Source organism: Ambystoma mexicanum, chromosome 1p, assembly GCF_040938575.1.
Source record: "Ambystoma mexicanum isolate Mex_15411 chromosome 1p, UKY_AmexF1_1, whole genome shotgun sequence".
In the NCBI taxonomy this organism is placed as follows: Eukaryota; Metazoa; Chordata; class Amphibia; order Caudata; family Ambystomatidae; genus Ambystoma; species Ambystoma mexicanum.
This window is the reverse complement of record NC_090921.1, coordinates 467,100,764-467,123,029: the sequence shown is the minus strand read 5'-3', so window position 1 is coordinate 467,123,029 and position 22,266 is coordinate 467,100,764. Positions and strand designations below refer to the sequence as shown.

The 22,266-nt window shown below is 45.1% G+C and overlaps 1 protein-coding gene across 2 annotated transcripts in view; it reads left to right on the top strand.

The window, feature by feature from the left end:
• Positions 1–22,266, top strand: part of COMP (cartilage oligomeric matrix protein) — a 676,605-nt gene that overhangs the window by 532,282 nt on the left and 122,057 nt on the right. For both annotated transcript variants that reach the window (XM_069649319.1, XM_069649318.1), the window contains exons 12-13: positions 4,319–4,371; positions 9,659–9,852. In XM_069649319.1, coding sequence (XP_069505420.1) covers positions 4,319–4,371; positions 9,659–9,852 — 247 coding nt within the window. The remainder of the gene's footprint in view (positions 1–4,318; positions 4,372–9,658; positions 9,853–22,266) is intronic.

The window sequence follows — 22,266 nt, the reverse complement described above, 5'->3', positions numbered from 1 at the left end:
GGTATAAAGACTTGACAGACGTTGTTGACCTTCAATATCTGTGGTAGGATGAAAGGACTGGACAGTCCGTCTGTCTGTGAAGTAGTATTTACTTTAGGCGGTCGCATGTCTGCCACCCAGTCATTTAGGGCATCAGCCAAAAGGCCAAGGTCAAAAGGATCCTTACATAATAGTAACTCTTTGGCTATAACCAGACCATACAGTGCATTTTAAGAAAATCACAGGGGCCTGGCTGCCCAAACAATACAATTTGAAAAATAATGGGGTTGTAGGTGACAAAAGAATGCAATTAAAAACATTACAAGGTCCTAAGTAATAGAATAGTGTGATTAAAGAAATCATGGGTTCCTAGGCGACTAAAGAGTGGACATTCATAACAGTCATCACACAGATTTAGGAAATGGAACTGACGTGGTAGTAGTTCTGTACTGTTGGGGAAATGGATGCAGGAGGTATCAGTGCAGAATGAGTGTCCCTGGAACCACCGAGGACCCAAACTAGCCTGGTAGCTCTAGGAATTCCAAAGGAATTCTATTAGTCTAAAATGTCATCTTTCACGCCACACACATTCAGCACGCCCTTAGGAAATCTGGGATGAGACCAGGACCCAGAGGCATTCCCATATTGGATGTTAATCCACTGGGGCAAGGATCTCTGTCCAGCTCCTATTTGTTTAACTCAAGTTTCTCTATTTCTACCCTTTAAGAAGGAAGCTATTTTTCTCCTAGGGTAATTTCCTGCTTTTTAAGGGCTTCCTGATGTGCTCTCCCTCTCACTAGGCAACTAATCTAGTTACCCAATTTCTGGCATCTGAAACCAATTGAGCCCTTCTTAAATCAACCAACTTTCATTTAATTGCTTCCTAGGTCCTCCTTGCCCATCTTCAGGATATCCTCCGCCTCGGAAGTAGTTAACGTCACAGTGGTGGGGGGTTGAAGAAACTAGGGACGTCCACACCCCTATCGGCACTCCCATCAGTAGCGTTACACGTGCCTTTAAATGGGGTTACCTCTGCGTTGGTGCTTGTGGCACGGGGATCCCTAGCAGGACATAACCCCTCACGTTTGTCAGAAATAAGCCTGCTTAGGGCTTCTGCTGTGAAGAGTTCCATGACTGTAAGTTAAAGAATAAACAGCGTTTAACACAGTAGCAGTGTATGGGTCTGTGGTTCAGCAAATCCATGATGCTTCACTGAGCTTTTGCGCCTGTGTCCCTTTCAAACATTGTGTTCGTCGACTTTTCTTTTTTTAATTATATTTAATTTAAAAAAATTCATAGAACAGAACAGAAGAAGTCATACATAGTACACATATATATGAGATACACTCATCAACTCCAATCTCTACGGATCAGGGACAACTGACCCCATTTTTTGTTACATTTTTATGGGGGCAAACTTCCACATGCCCCACCCCCACACAACCCTAAATTCCCAAGAACGCTATTCCTTAACCATGGTCCCGGCCTAAACATACTGCAAATAAATGCTGTAAAATAGCCCTGCACCGAATGCACTGAAAAGGCCATGGTGACTTCGGAAGGTAACATCTCTGAAATTGCTGTTCTGAAGTTGAACAAATACAATGCAGGGTAGGTAGTGGGGAGAGGCAATCATTGGTGTAGGCTTAAATGATTTGTATGACATCTTCTACTTCCTAAACTAATACAGCCCCTAAGGAGCTTGTTTACCCGTCCAGTCCAGATGTTGCCTACATATTTTGTACAATTTTCAAGGTGTCTTCCTCCTTTTGAACATGACCCTTTCCTTTCAGCATAGCATTGGCTTTTACGCTCTCTAGTCCTCTGTCTTCAGTGCGGTCGTCCTTTGCAACTCCTCAAAATAATGTTCTTCCTGTCCAGCAAGCTCCTTGTCATAAATTCCCATGTTCCCTACTCAGTGTCCCATAACTGTTCCATTCTTAGCAATGCTACTACCGGAGCTGATAAGTCTACCTGCTCCCTTATCACAAGATTTAATGTTTCTGCCACCCCTGACAGAACGGACAGGATCTGCTTCAGGACTAAAACGTGTGTTCTCACATTCACTAGTTTCCGCACAAGCCCAGCTCTTGTTATTGTCTGCCAGCTGATACATCTCTTCAGGTGTCAGAAGTTATACAAAATTGTCATCTGTTATTTAAAGTCCAAAGTTTGATCCAAAATAGGTCCAAAATTGACCTTTAATATCCTTTCACCTTTTTCTTCCAATAGGTCGCTGCCTGATTCTGTCACCCATTTTATGCCCACCTATTTCATGTTACTCCCTTCTCTTCCTTGCCTCAGTTGGTAACCTATACTATTCAAAACCTTGCTTGGCAGAGTGCAGTAAACAGCTTTGGTAGGTCATTCCATTCTTCTTGCTTTTTCTTAAACTATGCACCCAGCCACCCAGGCAGGTTCTGAGAAATGTTCACCTCTTCTCCTCTTTATTCTGATGTTGGTATTTGTACTTTTGGTGCACACAATCTAACATGCCAATGCACAACCTGCACACATTGTAACTAAGTCTTCCTTGCAAGTAACAGTGCCGCAATGCTCCTGGGCTGTCTGCGCGCTATATAAATTTAATAAATAAATAAAATAAATAAATGTGGCTCCACAACTGATCTACCTAGGTTTTCCCTTTTGTACCCATGATGTCCAAAATATCCCTTTATGGTAAGCATTTCTCCATTTGATCCGCCTCTTTCAATGACCTGCGCCAGTCTTCGACTTCGTTCTTTGCAGCACTCAATGTAACTTTTTCTAACACTGCTTCCCCGTTAACATGCAAGCCTAGTCTATCTAGTCTACTCTCTTCTATGTTCCCCCATGTGTGTGTTTGTTCTCTTCCTTCAGGCTTCATTGTATCTCCTAAAGTGTGGGTAGGCATAATCGTGCTTAATAAAAACACTTTCCCTTTTAGTTGCACAGCTCCATGTGCTAAAAGGTTTACAGACCTTGAGTGGGGTAATTATTGCGTGGGATAAAGACGCTTCAACAACCTATAGCCCTCTGCCTCGGGCAGTAACTTGGGGCGGGTCGTTATCTTGTGATAATGACCCCTCTCTTGGTCTATACGGTCTAATTATAGCCTTGCATGTAGGTGAGCCACTGTAAACAATGGCACAGCAGAGGGCCTGTCACAGGGCTCGCTAATTCTCCCCAAGAGAGCATCTATGCTCAGTGCCTTCTTTAGCCAACATTCTAACTAAATGAATCTCTCTCCATGGTTCCAGGCATGTATTCCACGCATGTATTCCACTGTTTTGTGCTTGTCTAATACTGTAATTGCATTATGGCCCTGGGCAGGAGGACTTTAACCTATGCTATGTCCTTTTCGCGCGGAATGCGCTCAAGAGGAGTGTGGGGAAGAAATGCCAATTATAGCCCTTTCCCCCTACCTCGCAATGCCTTCATTCTAAAATTGAAAACTAGGTGTGTCATTGTAAATCAATGGTCAGAAGGGGGGCATAACCAATGTTACTAGGCCTGCTGTTTCTCTTCCAGCATTCCACATCAATTCTCAGTGTCTTTCTTATCCAACATTCCATCAGCACAACGTCACTCCAAAGTGGCAACTATCTTCCCTAATTGTTTTCTTTTATTTGTATCCAGTTTTTTGTGATTTTGACATTTAATAATGTGTTTTCAGCCCTAGTGTGGAGGGGCGACTGCAATGCACATTATCGTCCCTTCGCTTTGAATCCATATCTCAGGTATGAGCCGATAACACCTGTCACAGTCCTCTGCCCCTGGACTGTTATGCCACATTACTATGCCAGAATTTGCACTGCTGAAAAGTGACTTTGCACTACCGACACAAACCCTGATTCATGGAACCGTGCAAAGTGTATTTTTGCCCTGGAAAGTCCGGGCAAAGTAATTTTGTACTGCAAAAATGACTATGCGCTGACCTTGCCCAGTCTATGCACAGCAAAAATACACTTTGCATCGTTCCATGAATCAGGGTTTGTGTCGGCAGTGCAAAGTCACTTTTCAGCTGTTCAAATTCACGTTGAACCGTGCAAATATTCCATGAATCGGGCCCTTCATATCTGCTAACCCAAACATAACCTCGCTAAGCAAACACGTCCCTCCCTACTATCCTATTGACGTAGGGTGTGTGATAAACCAACATCCTGGATGCAAACTTTGTCTGGCAGGCTGACTGAGATGTCTTACACTAAAAACTGGATATCCGCTCCTTCATGTTATGATTAATAAAAGCTTGGCAGCCTGGGAACATTACACAATGGGTGCATTATATTTCGCGCTGCATTTAATGTGCTACTAATGTGCGGCTGTTGTTTTAAGACCTTTCCTTTTCTTTTATTAGGCAGACTCTGATCACGACCTGGTGGGCGATCCCTGCGATACTAACAAAGACAGGTAAGCTTCACATGAAAAACATTCCTTTCAGTCAGGGGCCTCCAGGCCATCCTAAGAGTTGAATCCATTCAGCTTTTCAGGATAAAATCCACACAAAAGACTTGTATCTCTAAATTGGAATTATTTACATAGTCATTGGTAATTTTGAAAGCCTGGTCGGATGGAGCTCTCCAGGTCCAGACTTGGCATTGAGGACAAACTTGGAGCCTCTTGATTTCTGTATATAAACAAACCTCCTCTCCGAAGCTGGCTCTTGCAGCCACTTTACCGTAGGAGCATTAGAGATAATTTGACCCGAGCACTACTCTGGAATGGAGCTCAAAGGTGCGTGGAAAAATTAAGGATATGTGGCAGGATCAGTGGGATATGAGTTCAAAGGGACGTCACTTGTATGCAGTGTGCAGGGAAGTACGGGTTCGGGCGTTTGAGGGAGGGGTGGAGTTGACACGAAGAGAGGAAACTATTTTGAATCGCCTTAGGGTGGGTCATGCGGGGTTGACGGGATGGGAGTGTTTGATGGGTAGAGTTACATCAGCGGCGTGTGAGGTTTGCGGGTGCCCAGAGACAGTGCCTCATTATATTTTGGACTATGTGAGGTTTGATGTGCAGCGGGAATTACTCAGTCAGGATGATTGACATTGGGGTGGTTGTACAGGGGTCATCTGATCTGTTCAGTTGGAAAAGTGGAGTGGTGGATGAACAGTGTAGGTTCCTGCTTCAGTTTGTGCGGGAGACAGGGAAGTGGGATACGATCTAGTGGAGGTGGATAGCTGATTGGTGCTTATTTTGGTGAACAACATCTTAATAGATGGAAATCGCCGGCTTCAGGTTTCTGGAGTCATCCTAACAAGAAGAAGAAGTAACACACAACGTATACTAAGGAGGTTTTGCCTGTTGCTCATTTTGCGCTTGCATTTCCAGGTAAGCCCCCTTTAGCAAGTCCTGTTTCCTCCATGGGGTGAGGGTCCCCCCTTTCTCCTATCGATATCTTGCTTTGGCCCACCTAGAGCAGATTTTGTGGGCTATCAGATCCGTTTTTCATTTCCTAACCGTGGCATTGCTTCATACCCAACTGCAGTGCCGGTAAAAGCACCAGTAGCAGGAAACACCCAACTTGGCAGTCAGAGCACGCCTTAGTGGTGGGCCTTCCAGATGACCGCCTGGGGCGCTCTGCCATTAGCCCCCAACCATGCCAGCTCGGGGGAGTCTTTCAAGGTCTCCCCCGAGCTGGCGTGGTGGGAGAGGCGTGGCAGGCGCCCCCTTTAAATTAAATGTTCTCCGCTCTCTGGAGCGGAGCGCATTTAATAACAATAGGGAGCTGATCAGCACCTATTGAGAAAAAGCCAAATCATTTTGTACCAATCGGAGCGCTGCAGCTGCTAAGCCCGGCCCTATTAGCAGTAACCATTCAAGTACCAGCAGCAGAAAACATGCCTTTATCAAAAATAAGTGAAATGTGCAGTCTCAGTGTAGCACCTGATTTGAGGCCCTGGTCCAAGGCCAGGGTATGTGTCTCCCTTGCTCCAGAATAGGGGCAGTCGCCATGGGAAGACACCACCCCACCCCGCCCCCCCATGCCAGCTGAATAAGGAGGGGTCCTGTCCCCGCAAATTAAAATCGCTGTAAACAGCAGATGGACTATGCCCTGATTCTTTACCTTACCCCTTCATGAGACACAGCTACCAAAGTGGATTTTTTAGGGATCCCAATGGGGATCCTTCTTTATTCATAAACACACACACTTTTCTTATCAAACATCCATACGCTTCTAATAACTGATCTTGTTCCAAGTACTTCTTGGCATTAAGGGGAACTTAGAAAAAGGGATCTGCCATGTCAGCCCAACCTTCCTTAGTGGGGTCACATGGTGACCATGAAATGATATTTTATTTATATCGCGCTCGTACACAAGTGTTTCAGAGTGCGGCCAGGCAAAAAGGGAGGGGAACAAGGGAGAGAAAAAACAGAAAAAACAGCGATCTTACTAGGCCCAGTGACATTTAAGAAAGCGCAAGTGCATGGGAAAGGAAAATGTGGGAAAAGTGTGAAGCAGAGGAGAGAAAAACAAATAAATATTAAATAGAATAAATAATAAATAAGGGCTTTAAACCATTGTAGTGCAGCCAGCAAGTGGCAGGTGAAAGTTAGTCAGAAAGGTATATCTGATAAGTGCAGATGAAACGTGGGAGGGGGACTGTATGGGTACAGATGCAGAACACTAGTGCAGACGGTGGCCTGGAGGCAGTGCAGGAGGGTGGCAGGGTGAGCAGATACCTGGGCCCGAAAGAACAGAGGGTGGCCAGGTGCACAATGCCATGAGAAGAAACAGATCAACAGGGGAGAAGGGGGGCAAAGGCAGAGGCAAAGAGGAAGGTCTTGAGAAGTTTCCGGAACCAAAGATGTTTTTCCTCAAATTTCAAGGTGGCCGGGATGCTGTTCCAAAGGGAGGCGCCAGCCGAAGACAGGGGTCTACCCCCAGCTCGTTTTTTTGCAAAACGACTAACCCTAAGGGAGTTAGAAGTAGAGGAGCGAAGGGCTCGAGAGGGGAGGTATTTACGGAGGGATAGTTTAAGGTATATTGGACCCAGGCCCCAGAAAGCCTTGTGGACAATGCAGAGGGTTTTAAATGTAATCCTTGCATCCACTGGGAGCCAATGAAGGGATTTCAAGGCTGGAGAGATACGATCCCAGGGCTTGAGGCCAAGGACAAGTCTTGCAGTCCTGTTCTGGATTAGCTGTAGAGGGCGGAGAGTGGAGGCAGGTAGATTTAGGAAGAGGCTGTTACAGTAATCCAGTTTGGAAAGAACCAGAGCTTGGGAGACCATGAGCTTTTGAGGGAAGGAGAGGAAAGGTAGAGGTGAAGTAAAAAGTTAGATTTTTTGGAGACATCAGAGATGTGTGCGGAGAAGGAAAGTGTAGAGTCAAAGATAACCCCAAGGTTCTTAGCCGCGCAAGTCGGAGTGGGAGGGGGGCCAAGGGAGGCCGGCCAGAGAGTGAGAGGAAAGGATGGAGATGGTGTACCAATAAGGAGGATCTCAGTCTTGTTGGCATTTAGACATAGATCATTGGTGGCACACCAATTTTTAATGGCGATTAGACAATCTGAGATGAGGGAAGGAGAGGAGGAGGCTGAGGTAAGCCTGAAAATGAGTTGGGTGTCGTCAGCATAGCACTGTAAAGTTGAGCAGAACATTGAGATGCAGTAAGCGAGAGTTGTCAGGTATTGGTTGAAAAGCCAAGGCGAGAGGATAGACCCCTGGGGAACACCACATGTGGAGAGGGAGATAGAAGATAGGAAGGACCCAAGTTGTACCTGGGAGGGTCGATCAGAGAGAAAAGAGGTCAGCCAGGCCAGAGCCTGATCAGTGATACCGAGGTTGTCACGAAGACGATTGAGCAGGGTGGTATGGTTGACCGTGTCAAACGCAGAGGAGAGGTCAAGCAGGATAAGGACAGAGGGAATGTTAGAATCGAGGTTGGAGAGCAGGGTGGAATGGATGGAGCAGACCCCTGACCTACACCTGGCACGACCCACTGGAGACAGAGGTCAGAGCATGGCCTCAGTGGGTCGTCCCACCACTTGGTGGCCTCAGCCAGGCCGCCACTTCACTCACCTGCCTCATGCCAGGGTACACATCCCCATTTCTTTTTCCCTCTTTTTTAAACAACTAAAGCTATCTCCTCTATATACCTTCCCACTATTTAAATATTAATATTCCCCCTACTTAAATAGTAATATGCACTATGTATTCATATAACTATGAACACGGCCCTATCTACACATTTAAATATACACAATACTAACATATAATACATATTATTTTATACATGGATGGAGACTCCACGAATGAAATCAGAGTCTGATCTTTTAGGTTGGCCCTGTCCACCAAGTGAAGCAACAATGATCCACCACGCATGACCCGCAATGTAAAATATCCATTAGGCAGCTCCATGCCCGTTGGGGCGGGGGGCGTCCCAATCACCGCCACATCTGTGGCATACCATGCTCTCTTTGGCGGTCCCCTTATTCTGGGAACCACCCAATGTCACTGCTGCATTCTGCAGTCTTTTTAGTATTTTGGGCCACCCACGAACACCGCCACGACCCATGGTGCCATTTGTTGCTTCAGTCGGCATCCCTGTTACTATGGGGATGCTGCTGTACTGATTACGACATTGCGGTGCTGCCCCCCTCTGCGTTACATCAGACTGATGCAGGGCTGCATACTCACCTTGGTACTGGCCATTGTGCCAGTGCCCACATCTTCACCCATGCCACGATGATGCAGCAGCCCCAGACTTACCTTAACCTGGCCTGAGAGGATGGAGAGGTCCAGGACATCAGTTCACCTGGGTTGCTCCTGCAGCCCAGGGCTTCTTTTTACCTGGGCTGGAGGGGGAAGACTTCCTCTGTCTCCCTCTTCACCTCCCAGACCGCCTCACGGATGTTGCCAACAAGGGCTTTTTCTTGCAGGGCATGTCCTGACTGGCCGCGGGGTGAGCCCACAAGGCCACAGCCACATCTCTCCATTCAGGCTGGATTGTCCAAGCAGTCCAGACGAGGTAGCGACTAACTCTCTCCCCGGCCGCCATGCATGTGTCCCATTTGTTTTTAAGACTGGTCCCATCCGCTCTGACCCATGGGTGGGCCAACGGTCACCACAGCCATGTGAGAACCCTGGCGGCTCCAAGCACACAGCCCAGGCCCACGGTAATACTGATCAGGCCCTGGAGGGCTCTCGAGGCCATAGCCAAATAGAGAACAACCAGTTTCTTTCTTCTCTTCTTCCTCTCCCTTCACTTATCCCATCTTCCTTCAACTGTTTCCTTTTTCATTTTTCCAATTTTGTTTTCTAGAATCTTCTCCCCTGCCCAGCCCACTTCTGGGGATCATGTTTTTTTTCAGTTGGTGAGTGTTGTTGCACTCATTTGAATGTGTTCTCTACCAGTGTACATGGTAACTACACATGGTACTAATACGTGCTCAGATATGTGTGATTTTGATTGCGGACGCACTGACCTCTTGTGCAGTGCAGTACACTACTTTTTGTGTGGATCTTTGTTCAACCTTATTCATCTGTGAATGTTCCTATTAGGCCTGTCAAAGTCATGCATGGTACCACATGTAAGATCATCAATAAAATTAAGAACGTTGAGTTGAAGCTGTGTTACGGCTACAGAATGTGAATGATACGTCACTAACTTTATTTCACGCATAGGTTTTAGCAAACAGATAACGCGTTTATATAAATACTTATGAACACCAATGGTTTATTTTCTTTCCCAGAGATGGGGATGGCCACCAGGACTCACGAGACAACTGCCCAACCGTGATAAACAGCGCCCAGCTGGACACTGACCGTGACGGACTCGGAGACGAGTGTGACGATGATGATGATAATGATGGCATCCCAGACTACAGCCCTCCCGGTCCAGACAACTGCAGGCTTGTTCCCAATCCAGGACAGGAAGACTCCAACGGTGAGCAAAGATAGAAGCCAAAATATTGAAACTTTTCTTACCAATTAAATAAATCCTTCAGGGGGAACAGACCAGACTAAGTAATTGGGAGACTTGGCATAGCAGTGTGTGCTGAGAGAAGTGCTCATTTGGGCAAAACATGAAATCATGCAAGGCTATCCAAAAGAAAGTCCAATGGAAACATCATTTTTATTTTTTTATTTTTTATTAAAAGATTTAGTTTGTTACAAACTTTTTCAATGGTCTATTTCATATCAAAATTACTGGATGCCATTACTCCAAAACTCTAAAAAAACAAAAGGAAAGAAAAGATAGTCTATTTCTACATTGTTACGGATCGTTCCATAATTTGAAACTTGATAAGTCATTCCAAAATCGTAGCACTCCAGATATTGTCGATTTATCTTGGCCCAGCAGGATTTTAGTCCATCTTTCTTCTTGGGTAAATGATGTTGATGGTCGCTGGATCTGGGCTCGATATTTATTTTGGATGTCTGCCACGGTTTCACATTCCATTTTTATATGATATAGGTACTCCAGCTGAGCACTCTATTTGCAGAGACTGCATGAATTCGGAGTATCTCCTAGTTGTTTTCTGGATCACAGGACTTCTCTTGTGGGTAAGAGTTTTAATCTGAGGCGTAAATAGAGATTACGCAATTTCAAGCAGGGAAATCTTCTGAGGTACGTTGGAAGTTGATTCCGTTTTCGAATATTGTACACACAATTGATAGAGAGTTTATATCGTGCTTAAAGTTCTTGTGTTTCCATCCAATCTTGGGACTGTATTTTCAGTTTGATTAGCATCGGGTTGTTTGCCAAGGTTTCTGCCATTGTATTTTAGGTCTTCAGCCATTCATCACATTTAAATTTCCATTTGTTTAGTAGCTCATTGTGCCCAGCATTCAGTGTTGATCTTAATATATTCAACAGAGGAATGTGGTCTTCGTTGAATGTTTCCCAATATAAATCCAAAAATTTCCAGAGTACGATGGATTAAAACAATTGTAGTGTCAACTCAAATAGTATTCTTATGATTGGACATTTTTGTGAAAGGGATAGGACTTTCTCCAGAAGCGGCCTTCTAGTTTGTCCCAGATCTGCTAGGGTACGTTTAGGGTCACTTCCGCTCCGTAGATTAATATAGGTGTTACTTTTTGATGATAGAATGTCATAAGGGGCACAGTGAGAAACTTCCATATTTTCTGTGAAGAATCAATCCCTGTCTGGCGAGGGAATCTGTTTTGGCTTTAAGAGCTGACATCCAGGCTTGTTCACATACACTCGTGCTCAACAAAACTCCTAGGTTTGTATATGAGCACACCTGTTTAAGTTTTGTTCCATTAAGAAAGACTGACTGAGATTTTATCCTTGGATTTTGTTGTGCTCCGAATATCATTGATTGTGATTTGTAAGAGTTAATAACCAGATGGTTGTTTTTGACATACTTAGATAATTTATCTAATCTTCTCTGTAATCCAATTTGTGTTTTATTAAGGAGAATCGGGTCATTCACGTATATGGGCCAAGGAACAGGCATACCGTTCAACATAGGGTGATTGGCTCTGACTCCTTCTTGATCGGACGATAGGTCAGATGATGAACAGTGTTGCTGCAAGGGGGCAGCCCTGCTTAAGACCTCTCCAGGTTTCAACATTTTCTGTTACCTCTCCTCTAGATGATAATCGGACTTGGATTGATGTGTTATGATAAAGAGCACAAATGGGTTCTAAGATGTCTAGCGGGCAACCCCATGTTCTCAATTATTCCCATAGGCTTTCTCTGTGGACCAAGTCAAAAGCTTGCTTAAAGTCTATATATACCATATCTAGCTTAGTTTTGCTTTTAATGGCTTCTAGCTTCAGTAGATTCATAATTAATGAATTGACATTGGTCCTGACTCCTTTGACGAATCCTGTAAGACAAGGGTCGCTCTGCTTAGTAGAGGTTATCCATATGAATAGTCGTCGGAGGAGCATGGTTGCAAATAGCTTCCCTAGGGGGTCTAATAAAGCTATGGGCCTGTAATTTGTTGGTGTAGATCTATCTCTTTGTTTATAGATCGGAATGAGGATTGCATTTCTCCAAATGTCCTGTACTTGTTAGTTCTGGATGATTATTTCGGAGAGTGATCGACAAAAGGGTGCCACGCCTCTGGATTAACTTTAAGGCTGGAATTTGAAAGGCCATTGGATCCCGGTGCACGTGAATTGCTAAACTGTTAAATTTGCAATGGTATCTTGTCATACTCCCATGGATGTCCCATGTAATCGTCTTTGTTGAAAGCAGGGCACTTCCCTTTCTTTTCTCTTTATGTAAGTTGTCGTTAGACCAGGCACAAACTTACTAGACTGGGCAAAGAGAGATGAAAAGTGGGCGATCCGCTGGGATTCAGAGACATCTGCAATTAATCTTGCAGCGTGATTCTTCTGGTTGTTAAGAAGTGACCATAAAGATCGAGTATTTCGATTTGCCAAGGCAGCGAGCATGGATTCCACATCCTCTTGAGTACGCTGGGCTTTTGTAGTAAATAGCCAGTTCCTGAATATTTCTTTGATCTTTTTTTGCTCCTTTAATCACTCTTCTGGAGTAAGATGTGATAGGTTCCTCAGAGCTCGACGTTTGCTTTTTCTTTTATCTACAAGCTCTTGATGGTAAATATGGTTGTAGCTGGGAGCAGTAGTTGCATCATTCCGCGAGGTAGATCTGAGGGGAGCAAGTAGCCAATCATAATCTAGACAATTTCCTTATATTTGAGTGCTATTCAAAAACCTGCCATTGAAGGTGGTAACATTTTCGGGTCTTATTCTCAGATGAGTGTTACTGGCTTTTAAGGTTAACGGAGGTAAGAGAAACAAAGGTTGTTTTGAGTGCAGAGTTTTCCAGCTCACCCCTAGCCTCATGTGATCACTTTTGGTAGTGTAACTAATTTGCAATGAGTCTAGTTCAGTAATCAGCACGGCTGATACAAAGACGTAGTCCAAGTGGGCCTTTAGATTACCTGTTTGCCACGTTGGGGTCGGTGGTATATCTCCTTTCAGCTGCGCGTTGAGCAGGTACATAGAACGCATTGTCAGTTCATGGGTCCAAAGGTTGGCCTTGGTATATAGATTATTTAGAGGTATCAAACTGCCTAATGGATCAATTAGGTGGATATTCAGATCACCGCAGACAATGAAGTTTGTTTTCTGGTGGGACGCTTCATACTACCAGTGAGGATTTAGCTCTATGTGATAGAGCAAGGGACAGGATATCAGTATTATGATGAGATAATATCATGATGCATGCATGTATATAATGATATGGCTCTGTATTCACATACCTCCATAGTATCCCGCCCGAAAATGTATCTGGCACAAGAAAAAATACAAAACACGTTCATGATGCTAACACTGGCATCACTGATCATTTTTAGAAAGATGGAATACCAGAATGTCTGATTGTGGGACTTTTCAATCTGTTGGTGCCAAACAGGGCTATAGGGAGATGCTCTAACAAAACAGGGATGCAAAGTTGTATCCACAGGGTTTAACGAAAATACAATTCAGTCAGAGAGGGATATTCAAACCGTAGCCTAGGGTAGGACCATAGGCCTGAGTTCAAGTTCTTAAGTCTAAAACAGTTTGTGATCAGGCTGGGAAGCCCTGAATGATTCCCCCACAGTCATTCACAGTCTGGGTGTGTCTAAAGGGGTAGTAATTAGTGTACTGTTGGGCTAATTATAATTTATGAAGTGGTTGTGAGTCACGCTTGAGACAGTTGAATGTGTTTCCCTAGCACACCTCTAGCAAGAGACAAAAAATACAAACACACAAAGGGGGTCATTCCGAGGTTGACGATAAGGGATACCGGGCACCGGTAAGGAGACCAGTGCCGGTAATCCCCTACCGCCCAATTCCGAGGTCCCTTAGCGGGAACCATAAGGGATGTGTGGTTGGACCACACGTCCTTTACGGGTCCCGCTAAGGGACAAGGGCGCAAATAACGGCTTGACTTTGTAGTGTCTGAGTCATCAGGTGACACAGGTAAAATGAAGGAAGCACACAGGAAGAGGTAAGTAAAAAAGGAAAATTAAGTATTAGAAAGATGTGGATTCGATAAAGTGAAGCTGTGCGCGCTTGACCACTCCTTGAATTATGTGAAAAGTATGACGAGATTCTAAAATTACTGTCAGCGTTATCACCACACCCTTCAACTCATCCACTAGGAGTTGGTGAAAATGAAGAAACAAAATTGAGGTGGGTGGGGACCACGCGCTCTAGTTGAGACAGTACGTTATATAATAGTCCAGAGAATATCTGTCCTAATTTTGAATAAACTCATCTCTTACTACACTTATATGAGCTCTTCAGGAAATGTTTCCAATCAAGATATTCTCTGGACTATTATATAACGTACTGTCTCGACTAGAGCGCGTGGTCCCCACCCACCTCAATTTTGTTAAGTATAAAAGAAAATGTGCTTTATTCTGTTTCGGTATCAGATAGAAGGTAGGTGGAAGAGCAGGTAACAGACATCCTTCTTGTATGGGTCCCATCCTGAATGTGTCCAACGGTCTCTCAACGGGTTCCATCTGTGTTCCGCATTCCACTGGCACTACTGGTGCCAGCAGGGTACTACACATCCCCCTTCCTTATAAAAGTACCAGAAGGGCTTAGTATCCACTTAGCACCTCTTCGCAGGACCCATTGCATTGAACTATAACAAGTTCACCACAAACAAACTCACCACCAAACAATTCTTCATTCGCAACCAACCAGACAGCATATCTACTCTAGCTCTGCGTAACTAACATTCACAAACCATGAGGAAAACTTTGCTCCATATTCTTGGACCTGCCACCTCCGAGCACCACCGATCTCCTAAAGAGAGGATTACATTTCCACAACCGTCAAGGCATAAACACCTCTCACTTGAGTCTGTCACACTCAGGTGACGGGCCTGCCATGCCCGAGCAGACTCTCATCCAACAAATAAATAACATCACTACACACGCAAACCCACATTTCGTATTCACCTCCCACTGAGGCATGCCATGCCACGATCTCAAATCTGCCACATTTGAGCATGTACTATAACCACATTCACAAAACAAAACGAATAACCAGCTGGAATCCTGTCCTACTCATGGGACATAACACCTCCAAACATAGAACCAGTGCCTCCACCAGAGCCACATCTCCCTGGAGAATACACAAAAGCATAGAAAGAAAAGGAAAGTGACATATGAGACAAAGAGCACACAGAACCAAACATACCTGCTAAAGGGGCACAACGTTAAGATACAAACACATGCATGGGTTGATCACTCCCATGTCATGCGTTGCCAGAAATAGAGAATTGCATGCATGCAAAGACAAACACGGGTTTATCTCTTTTTACATGCGCAAAGGTTTTATCGCAACACATGACATGGGAGTGAGGTGGCAAAGCTGAACAGACGACCCAGTGAGAAAGACACAAAAATGAAATGGCTGAGCCAATTGAGCCACACAGGCAAGGATTAGGGGGGGGCTAGAGAAGAAATCCTGTTGAAGCCTCATATAAACAGCTGAGAGGAGTCGTGTCATAAAATGAGAATCGCTGGATCCCCAGAGAGTAGCCTGCTGGGGGATCAAGTCCCGATATTGGTGGTAGCTCCAAAGAACTTAGCATTCTTGGAGAAACTCTTTGCTGGGGTGGTCATAATTACTGCAGCCTAACAAATACCCAGGTTGGGGGTCCCGGGTGGGGGGTAGAAAATCCTACCTAGAAGAATCCCTAGGGGAAGAGGGAAGCTACGGGTCTTGTGTCTGTAAATCATGAAAGAGAGGTTTTTTCTCCTCTCTGAAAATATTGTAAAGCTGATTTAGTTCAGTTAAATCAATAAAAAATAAATTTAAAAAAAGAAAGAGAGGTCACACAATAGGGCTGGCCCAACAATGAGTTCACCAAAGGCTACAGCATCCCAGTAGACTGCTCGACGCCAGGATTGCCTAACAAAGCACAGGCCAGGAAATGCGCTGATGGGGACTAAAGCTTCCCTGAGACTGTAATGATATAAAGAACGCTTTCCTCAGTGTGGACAACTCAGAACCCATTTTTAAGTAGCAAAGGGACTGGAATTGTACTCAAGATATTAGGTCCTTTTAAAATAGTCATGTAAAGAATGGAATGTGCCTCGCGGCGGTCACGCGCGCTCTCGAGCTTGGTTGTAATGAGAGTCGCGTGACCGCAGCGAGGAACGGCAGTTGGGGAGAGATGAAAGGCGGCCTGAAGGAAGAGGGGCGACTGGCGAGCTCCGTGTGAAAATAAACAATTAGTTGTTTATTCAGTGTGGCCTCCCTTCTTCAAGTGGCGACGAGGGGGCACACGGAGCTTGCCAAGGAGCCTAGCGACGTTCCTTTGTAGTGGAATGTGCTATTTATAGCTGTAAACAGGAGGAAGCCGGTGGAGAGGTGGGGGCCTGAAGAGCAGCTGTCTCCGCAGTGCCTCGGAACGTGGCGCTGCAGGGGGACATTCTCCCCACTCTCACGTGAACGGCCACACAAGGAAAGGCTGTCTGTCCTGGTGGGTGCTGCCCACTCCCCCTCTCATTGGAAACTAAGGTGAGGAGCAGGGAGAGGGGGGGTTGGGGGCATAGCCAGAGAGGAGGCGCAAGGAAGGACAATTCTGTGTAGATGAAAACACCATAAGAGGGGTGTGTTCAGGACAGAACATTAATGATACATTAGAGGTGAAACCCCAGTGGCTGGTAGGGTGCACAGGAAGACTGCCTCCCAGAGGACAGTAAAGCAATGGCATAGTCTGAATTATATGGTGTGTCAAAGTAAGACTGTAATATTGTGAATAAACACTATTCATATATAAGAATCACCTAAAAGGACAGCACAGGAGACTGGCAGAAAGTATTGGAGACAAAAGTAAAGTTACACCAAGGGCGAAAATTGGAAAGTAAGCCACTAAGTACAAGAAAATGGCTGCGGCAAGTATGTCACCTCCGCCACCGTTCCTGTCAGAACCTGGTGCTCCACCTATAAGGTGGGATAGGTGGAAGAAGCTTTTTGACACGTACCTGATTGCTATTGGAGGGGATAAGTTTGCAGCAGCAAGAAAGGAGGCAATCCTGCTGCACAATTTGGGAACCGAAGGCAGAAGTGTTTATGATGGATTACCGGATCCTCCACAAGAAGGCCAGGGAGAGATGGACCAGTATTCTATAGCAGAAAAGAAGTTGGAGGTCCATTTTGAGGCCAAGAAAAATATAACATTTGAGAGACACAAGTTCTTCCAAAGAATACAAGATCCACAAGAGCCGGTGGAAAACTTCATTGCAGCATTGAGGTCTCTTAGTCATACGTGCGAATTTGGGCCGCTCACTGACTCTCTTATAAGGGACCAATTAGTCCGTTGCACAAATAACATAAAGATACAAGAGAGGTTACTATCAAAGGATGCATCACTGGAGTTGGCCATAGAAATGGCAAGGAGTATGGAACAGACCCATAAATATATGACCACTATGAAGGGAGACAAGTCAGAGGGAGAAGTGGCTGCTGTGAAGGGATTTCGCAAGACTGGCTTCAACAAAGAAATCAAATGCTACAAGTGCGGTAGTAACCATCATATTTCCACAAGCATGTTTTGTCCAGCCAGGAACATCTCGTGTTTAAAGTGCAAAAAGAAAGGGCATTTCGCGAGAGTGTGTAGGGAATCAGGGACGGTGCAGAGCATTGAAGCAGGAGGAAGAATGGCGGAACAAGGTGAAGATTTAGAAGTGGGAAGGATCAACCAAACAAAGCATGTATTGGAAGTAACAGAAGTATCAAGCAAGGGAGGTGCACCCACCGATGTATTCATGGTTGATGGAAGAGTGGTGACAATGAAGGTGGACAGTTGCTCACCGTGGACATTAATGTCCAAGGCGACATTCTTGAGTTGCATGCAAGGAGACGTGACAAAATTAAAGGAGCATAACATTGAGCCGTATGCATATGGAAATGTTAAAATTGGAATTATAGGGATATTCCGAGCTTCCATCAAGTACAAAGGGAGGAGCTGTGAAGCAGAGATATACGTTACTCAAGAAGGTTCTTCACTTCTGGGATGGGAAGAACAGTGGAAATTGGGAATCAGGATACAGGCAAATGCGGAGAGACCAGTTGATGTAGCTGAATTGAAGGATAAATGGGAAAAAGAGTATCCCATGGTGTTTCAGGAGGAACTGGGATTGTTGAAAGGTTTTGAACATGAAATTCAATTAAAGGCAGGGGCCAGTCCGAAGGTGCACAAGGTGAGACCAGTACCTCACGGATTGAATGAGAAACTCAAAGAAGAAGTGGAGTCGTTACTCCAAAGAGGAATAATAGAGAAGAGTGAAAGCTCGGAATGGCTATCCCCGGTAGTAGTAGCAGCTAAGACCAATGGAGACATTAGGTTATGCGTGGATTTGAGAGATCTGAACAGAAATATACTAGTGGATAGACATCCCTTACCAATAATAGGTGATCAGCTATCAGTACTGAACAATGCCAAAGTGTTTTCAGTTATTGATATTTAACAAGCTTATCATCAGATCCCGTTGAAGGAGGATTGTCAACACCTGACAGCATTTATCACGGTGTTTGGTTCATTTAGATACTGTAGGATGCCATTTGGGCTGGCGTCCGCAGCAGCCGTGTTCCAAAGAGTCATGGAGACGGTGTTGAGTGGAGTGAAAAACATTATTGTGTTCCAGGACGATGTGTTGATATATGCTAGTTCTACTGAAGAACATGATGAAGTGTTGAGACAAGTGTTAAGCAGATTGGGGGAGGCAGGGTTGACGGTGAAGAGGAGCAAGTGTAAGATTTTAGTACATAGGGTGGAGTATCTGGGACATGAGATAGATGAGCAAGGGGTGAGGCCAAAAAAGAACTTGGTGGAAGCAGTAAGGTGCGCACCTGTACCCAAAGATAAAGAGCAGGTGAAATCATTTCTCGGTTTGGCCGAATATTATCATAGATTTGTGAAGGATTTTGCCAAGGTATCAGTGCCTCTCAGAATGTTGCTAAAAAAGGGAGTGAGGTTTGAATGGTCTAAGGAATGTGATGTAGCTTTTGAGTGTATTAAGCAAGCAGTGGGTGAGGCGCCATCCATAGGTAGATTTGAACCCAAGGACAAAACGGTATTGGTAGTGGATGCGAGCATGTTGGGACTGGGTGCAACGTTAGTGCAGTACAATAAGGACAATACTGAGAGAGTGATAGCATTTGCGTCTAGGACGCTAAGAGGGGCAGAGAGCAAATATTCTGTCATTGAAAGAGAAACTTTGGCCATGTTTTGGGCAGTAAATCATTTTAAGTTCTTCTTGTGGGGAAGAGGATTTGTGGTCAGGTCGGACCACAAACCACTGGTTCAGATGTTTGAGAGTGGTAGGTGGGCCACGGGTTCTCCAAGAATAAGCAGGTGGGGTCTGGGACTCCAAAACTTTAACTTTGAAGTGAGCTATTTACCAGGGAAGCGGAATGTGGTGGCAGACTGCCTTTCCAGACTGCCTCTTAAGGGTGAACCTATAGAGGACAGAGTGACAGAGGAGGAGTTAGTGGTAGCAGAGGTAAAAAGTGCGGTCAGCAAGGAGGAATGGGCGAAGGAAGAGGACTCTGATAATGACCTCAAGTTAGTCAAAGGTTGGACAGTTACGGGGTGGCCAGAAAGGAAAAATTTGGATGGTAAATTCAATACTTGGTGGGAAGTAAAAAATGAGTTAAATTTATGTGAGGATAGGTTAAGGAGGGGAAGGTGCATTGTTCCTCCTCATTCCCTGAGGTCAGTACTAGTTGAACTGGCTCATCAGGGGCATCCTGGAGAAGCGGCTATGAAAAGGAAATTGAGGCAGAACTATTGGTGGCCGGGAATTGACAGGTGTGCAGAAAGGTGTGTCAAGGATTGTATAGTTTGCCAAACGAGTGACAAATGCAGAGTGGTGAGAGAGGCTCCAATAGTTCCAAATGTGGTACCGGATCAGCCGTGGAGTAAGTTAGCAGTGGACATAATGGGTCCGGTGGCAGGTCTGGGAGATGGCTTAAAGTTCGTATTTGTTGTAGTGGATTTTCATTCCAAATGGTTTGAGTGGGAGGCTTTAAGGGAGGTCACGGCAAGGGAGTTGATTGGATTCTTAGAAAAAGTATTTCTTAAGGAAGGGGTCCCGGTGGAAATTGTGTCAGATAATGGGGTACAAATTGTGTCTGGGGCAATGAAAAAGTTTCTTGCAGGATACAGTATAAAACACACAAGGACGGCTCTGTATAATCCTAAAGCAAATGGACTTGTTGAAAGAGTTAACAGGTACATAAAGGGGGGCCTGCAGATGGCCATGAATTCTAGGCAACCATGGAGGGAAGTATTAAGGATGCTGACATGGAATTATGTCACTACGCCTCATTCAGTGACGGGAGTATCCCCATTTGTTTCTATGAAGGGAAGGGAGCCTGGGACAAGGCTTTGTCCAGGATGGCTAGGAATGGCCAAAGTGGTCAATGTGGACCGAAATCAGATTATGAAACTTATTGCATTAAGTCAAGAAAGAAATAAGGAACTGTTTGATGACAGGATGAGAGTGAAGGAACGTGATTGGAAGGTGGGAGAAAAAGTGTATGTCAAAAATCCTAGACTAGTAAACAAGTGTGTGGAAAGTAGATTTCTGGGTCCTAAGAAAATATGTGCAGTAAAAAGTAATGTGGTAGTTCTGGAAGGTGGGGAAGTTTGGTCGAAAGGAAGATTGGCGAAGGCGGGTGATGAGAAAAGGAGTGAAGATGAGGAGCAGTTGAGAAAGGTGAGAGGAGAGGTGCCGGATGAAAACAGGGAAAGGACAGGTGGGAAGGTCAGAGAAGATGATAGTCAAAGGTCAAAAGTCGAAGAGGATTCTTTACACAGAGCCAGGTCTAAGCCGGTGTGGATGAGGGATTATGAGACTTGACATTATAGTGTTCAGGTCGTGTTTAAAGTATCTTTTAATGTAAATGTACACGGAGGATACTAGGTCAAGTGCAAGTTGTACAAGTCTGTCGATTTTCTGTTATATTCTGGTTCAAACAAATTCTCTGATTAATTTTAACTATAGTTGTTAAGTTTTACATTACAGTTATAAGTATTACATGATGTATATTTGCTCTGTTTGAGGGGGAAGATATGTAAAGAATGGAATGTGCCTCGCGGCGGTCACACGCGCTCTCGAGCTTGGTTGTAATGAGAGTCGCGTGACCGCAGCGAGGAACGGCAGTTGGGGAGAGATGAAAGGCGGCCTGAAGGAAGAGGGGCGACTGGCGAGCTCCGTGTGAAAATAAACAATTACTTGTTTATTCAGTGTGGCCTCCCTTCTTCAAGTCACTTCACTGGATGGCACTTTTCCTTAAGAAATGTTCATAGGTTTAGTTATTTAGTCCTACCCTATGTCCTGTAGGAGGTTGTTTCTTTGTACACTGACCCTTGATTTTGATAGGGAAGATTGGGAGGTCTGGAGAAACTCAAGCCAGGGATTACTAACTATTCCAGAGCAGAATTAAGTACAATTAGTTCCCACTTAGCAGTTAACAAAGACCCCCTTTTTCTTGATGCAGATGCTCATTCGGGCAAAGTAGGCAGGCCTGTTCCGTTTATGCTACATTCCTTCTCTCCTGCCACCCCAACTATGCTATTTTCTCCAGATCAAACAGGTTACAAAACATTTATTTAGTGCTTCTGTTGTGTTGCTTGCTCCAGATGACTGGCCAATCTTAACGCGCAACCCATATCCCTAAGCTTACAGAATATAATGGGAAACAATGTGATCAAGAGTAGGGCCCAGCACTGTATAATATTAGTAACATGCATTGCATAAGGTTTTGCTGTTGGTGCTTATTAATACTTAAGCAATATGCCCTGAGCGGCGGGGGTATTACCTGAGTCGGTAATGCCCCGGGGCCCATAGTTATAGGCCCTAACGAAGCAAGGGCCTTAATGAAGGCCCCAGGGCATTACCAGAGTCGGTAATGCCCCCGCCGCGAGGGGAATATAGCTATTAGTACCCCAGCCCACACTAACTGCATGACGGGGCACTAAAAGCTTTTTCTTTTTCTACCGAAACGTAGCAGTGGAGTCCGTTTTCCCTTTCCATGGCGCCCATCGGGAGCGGACGTGCTGGAAAAAGAAGCGTTTCCAGTGCGTCCGCTCCCGAAATAAAAAGAAGGTAAGTGCGGTTGGGAGGGCGGGAGTGAGTTGAAGGGAGGGAAAAAAAACATACCTGGGTCCCTGGGGGATGATAGAAGCCTCCAGCCGTGTGGAGGCTCGGAGCGGGGATGGCCCCACTCTGAGTCTCCACATGGCAGGAGGCTGCCATCGTCCCCCACCGGGGACAAAGGATAGAAGGTAAGTGGGGTGGGGAGGGCAGGGAAGTGGAAGGTGGGAGGAGGGAGGGAG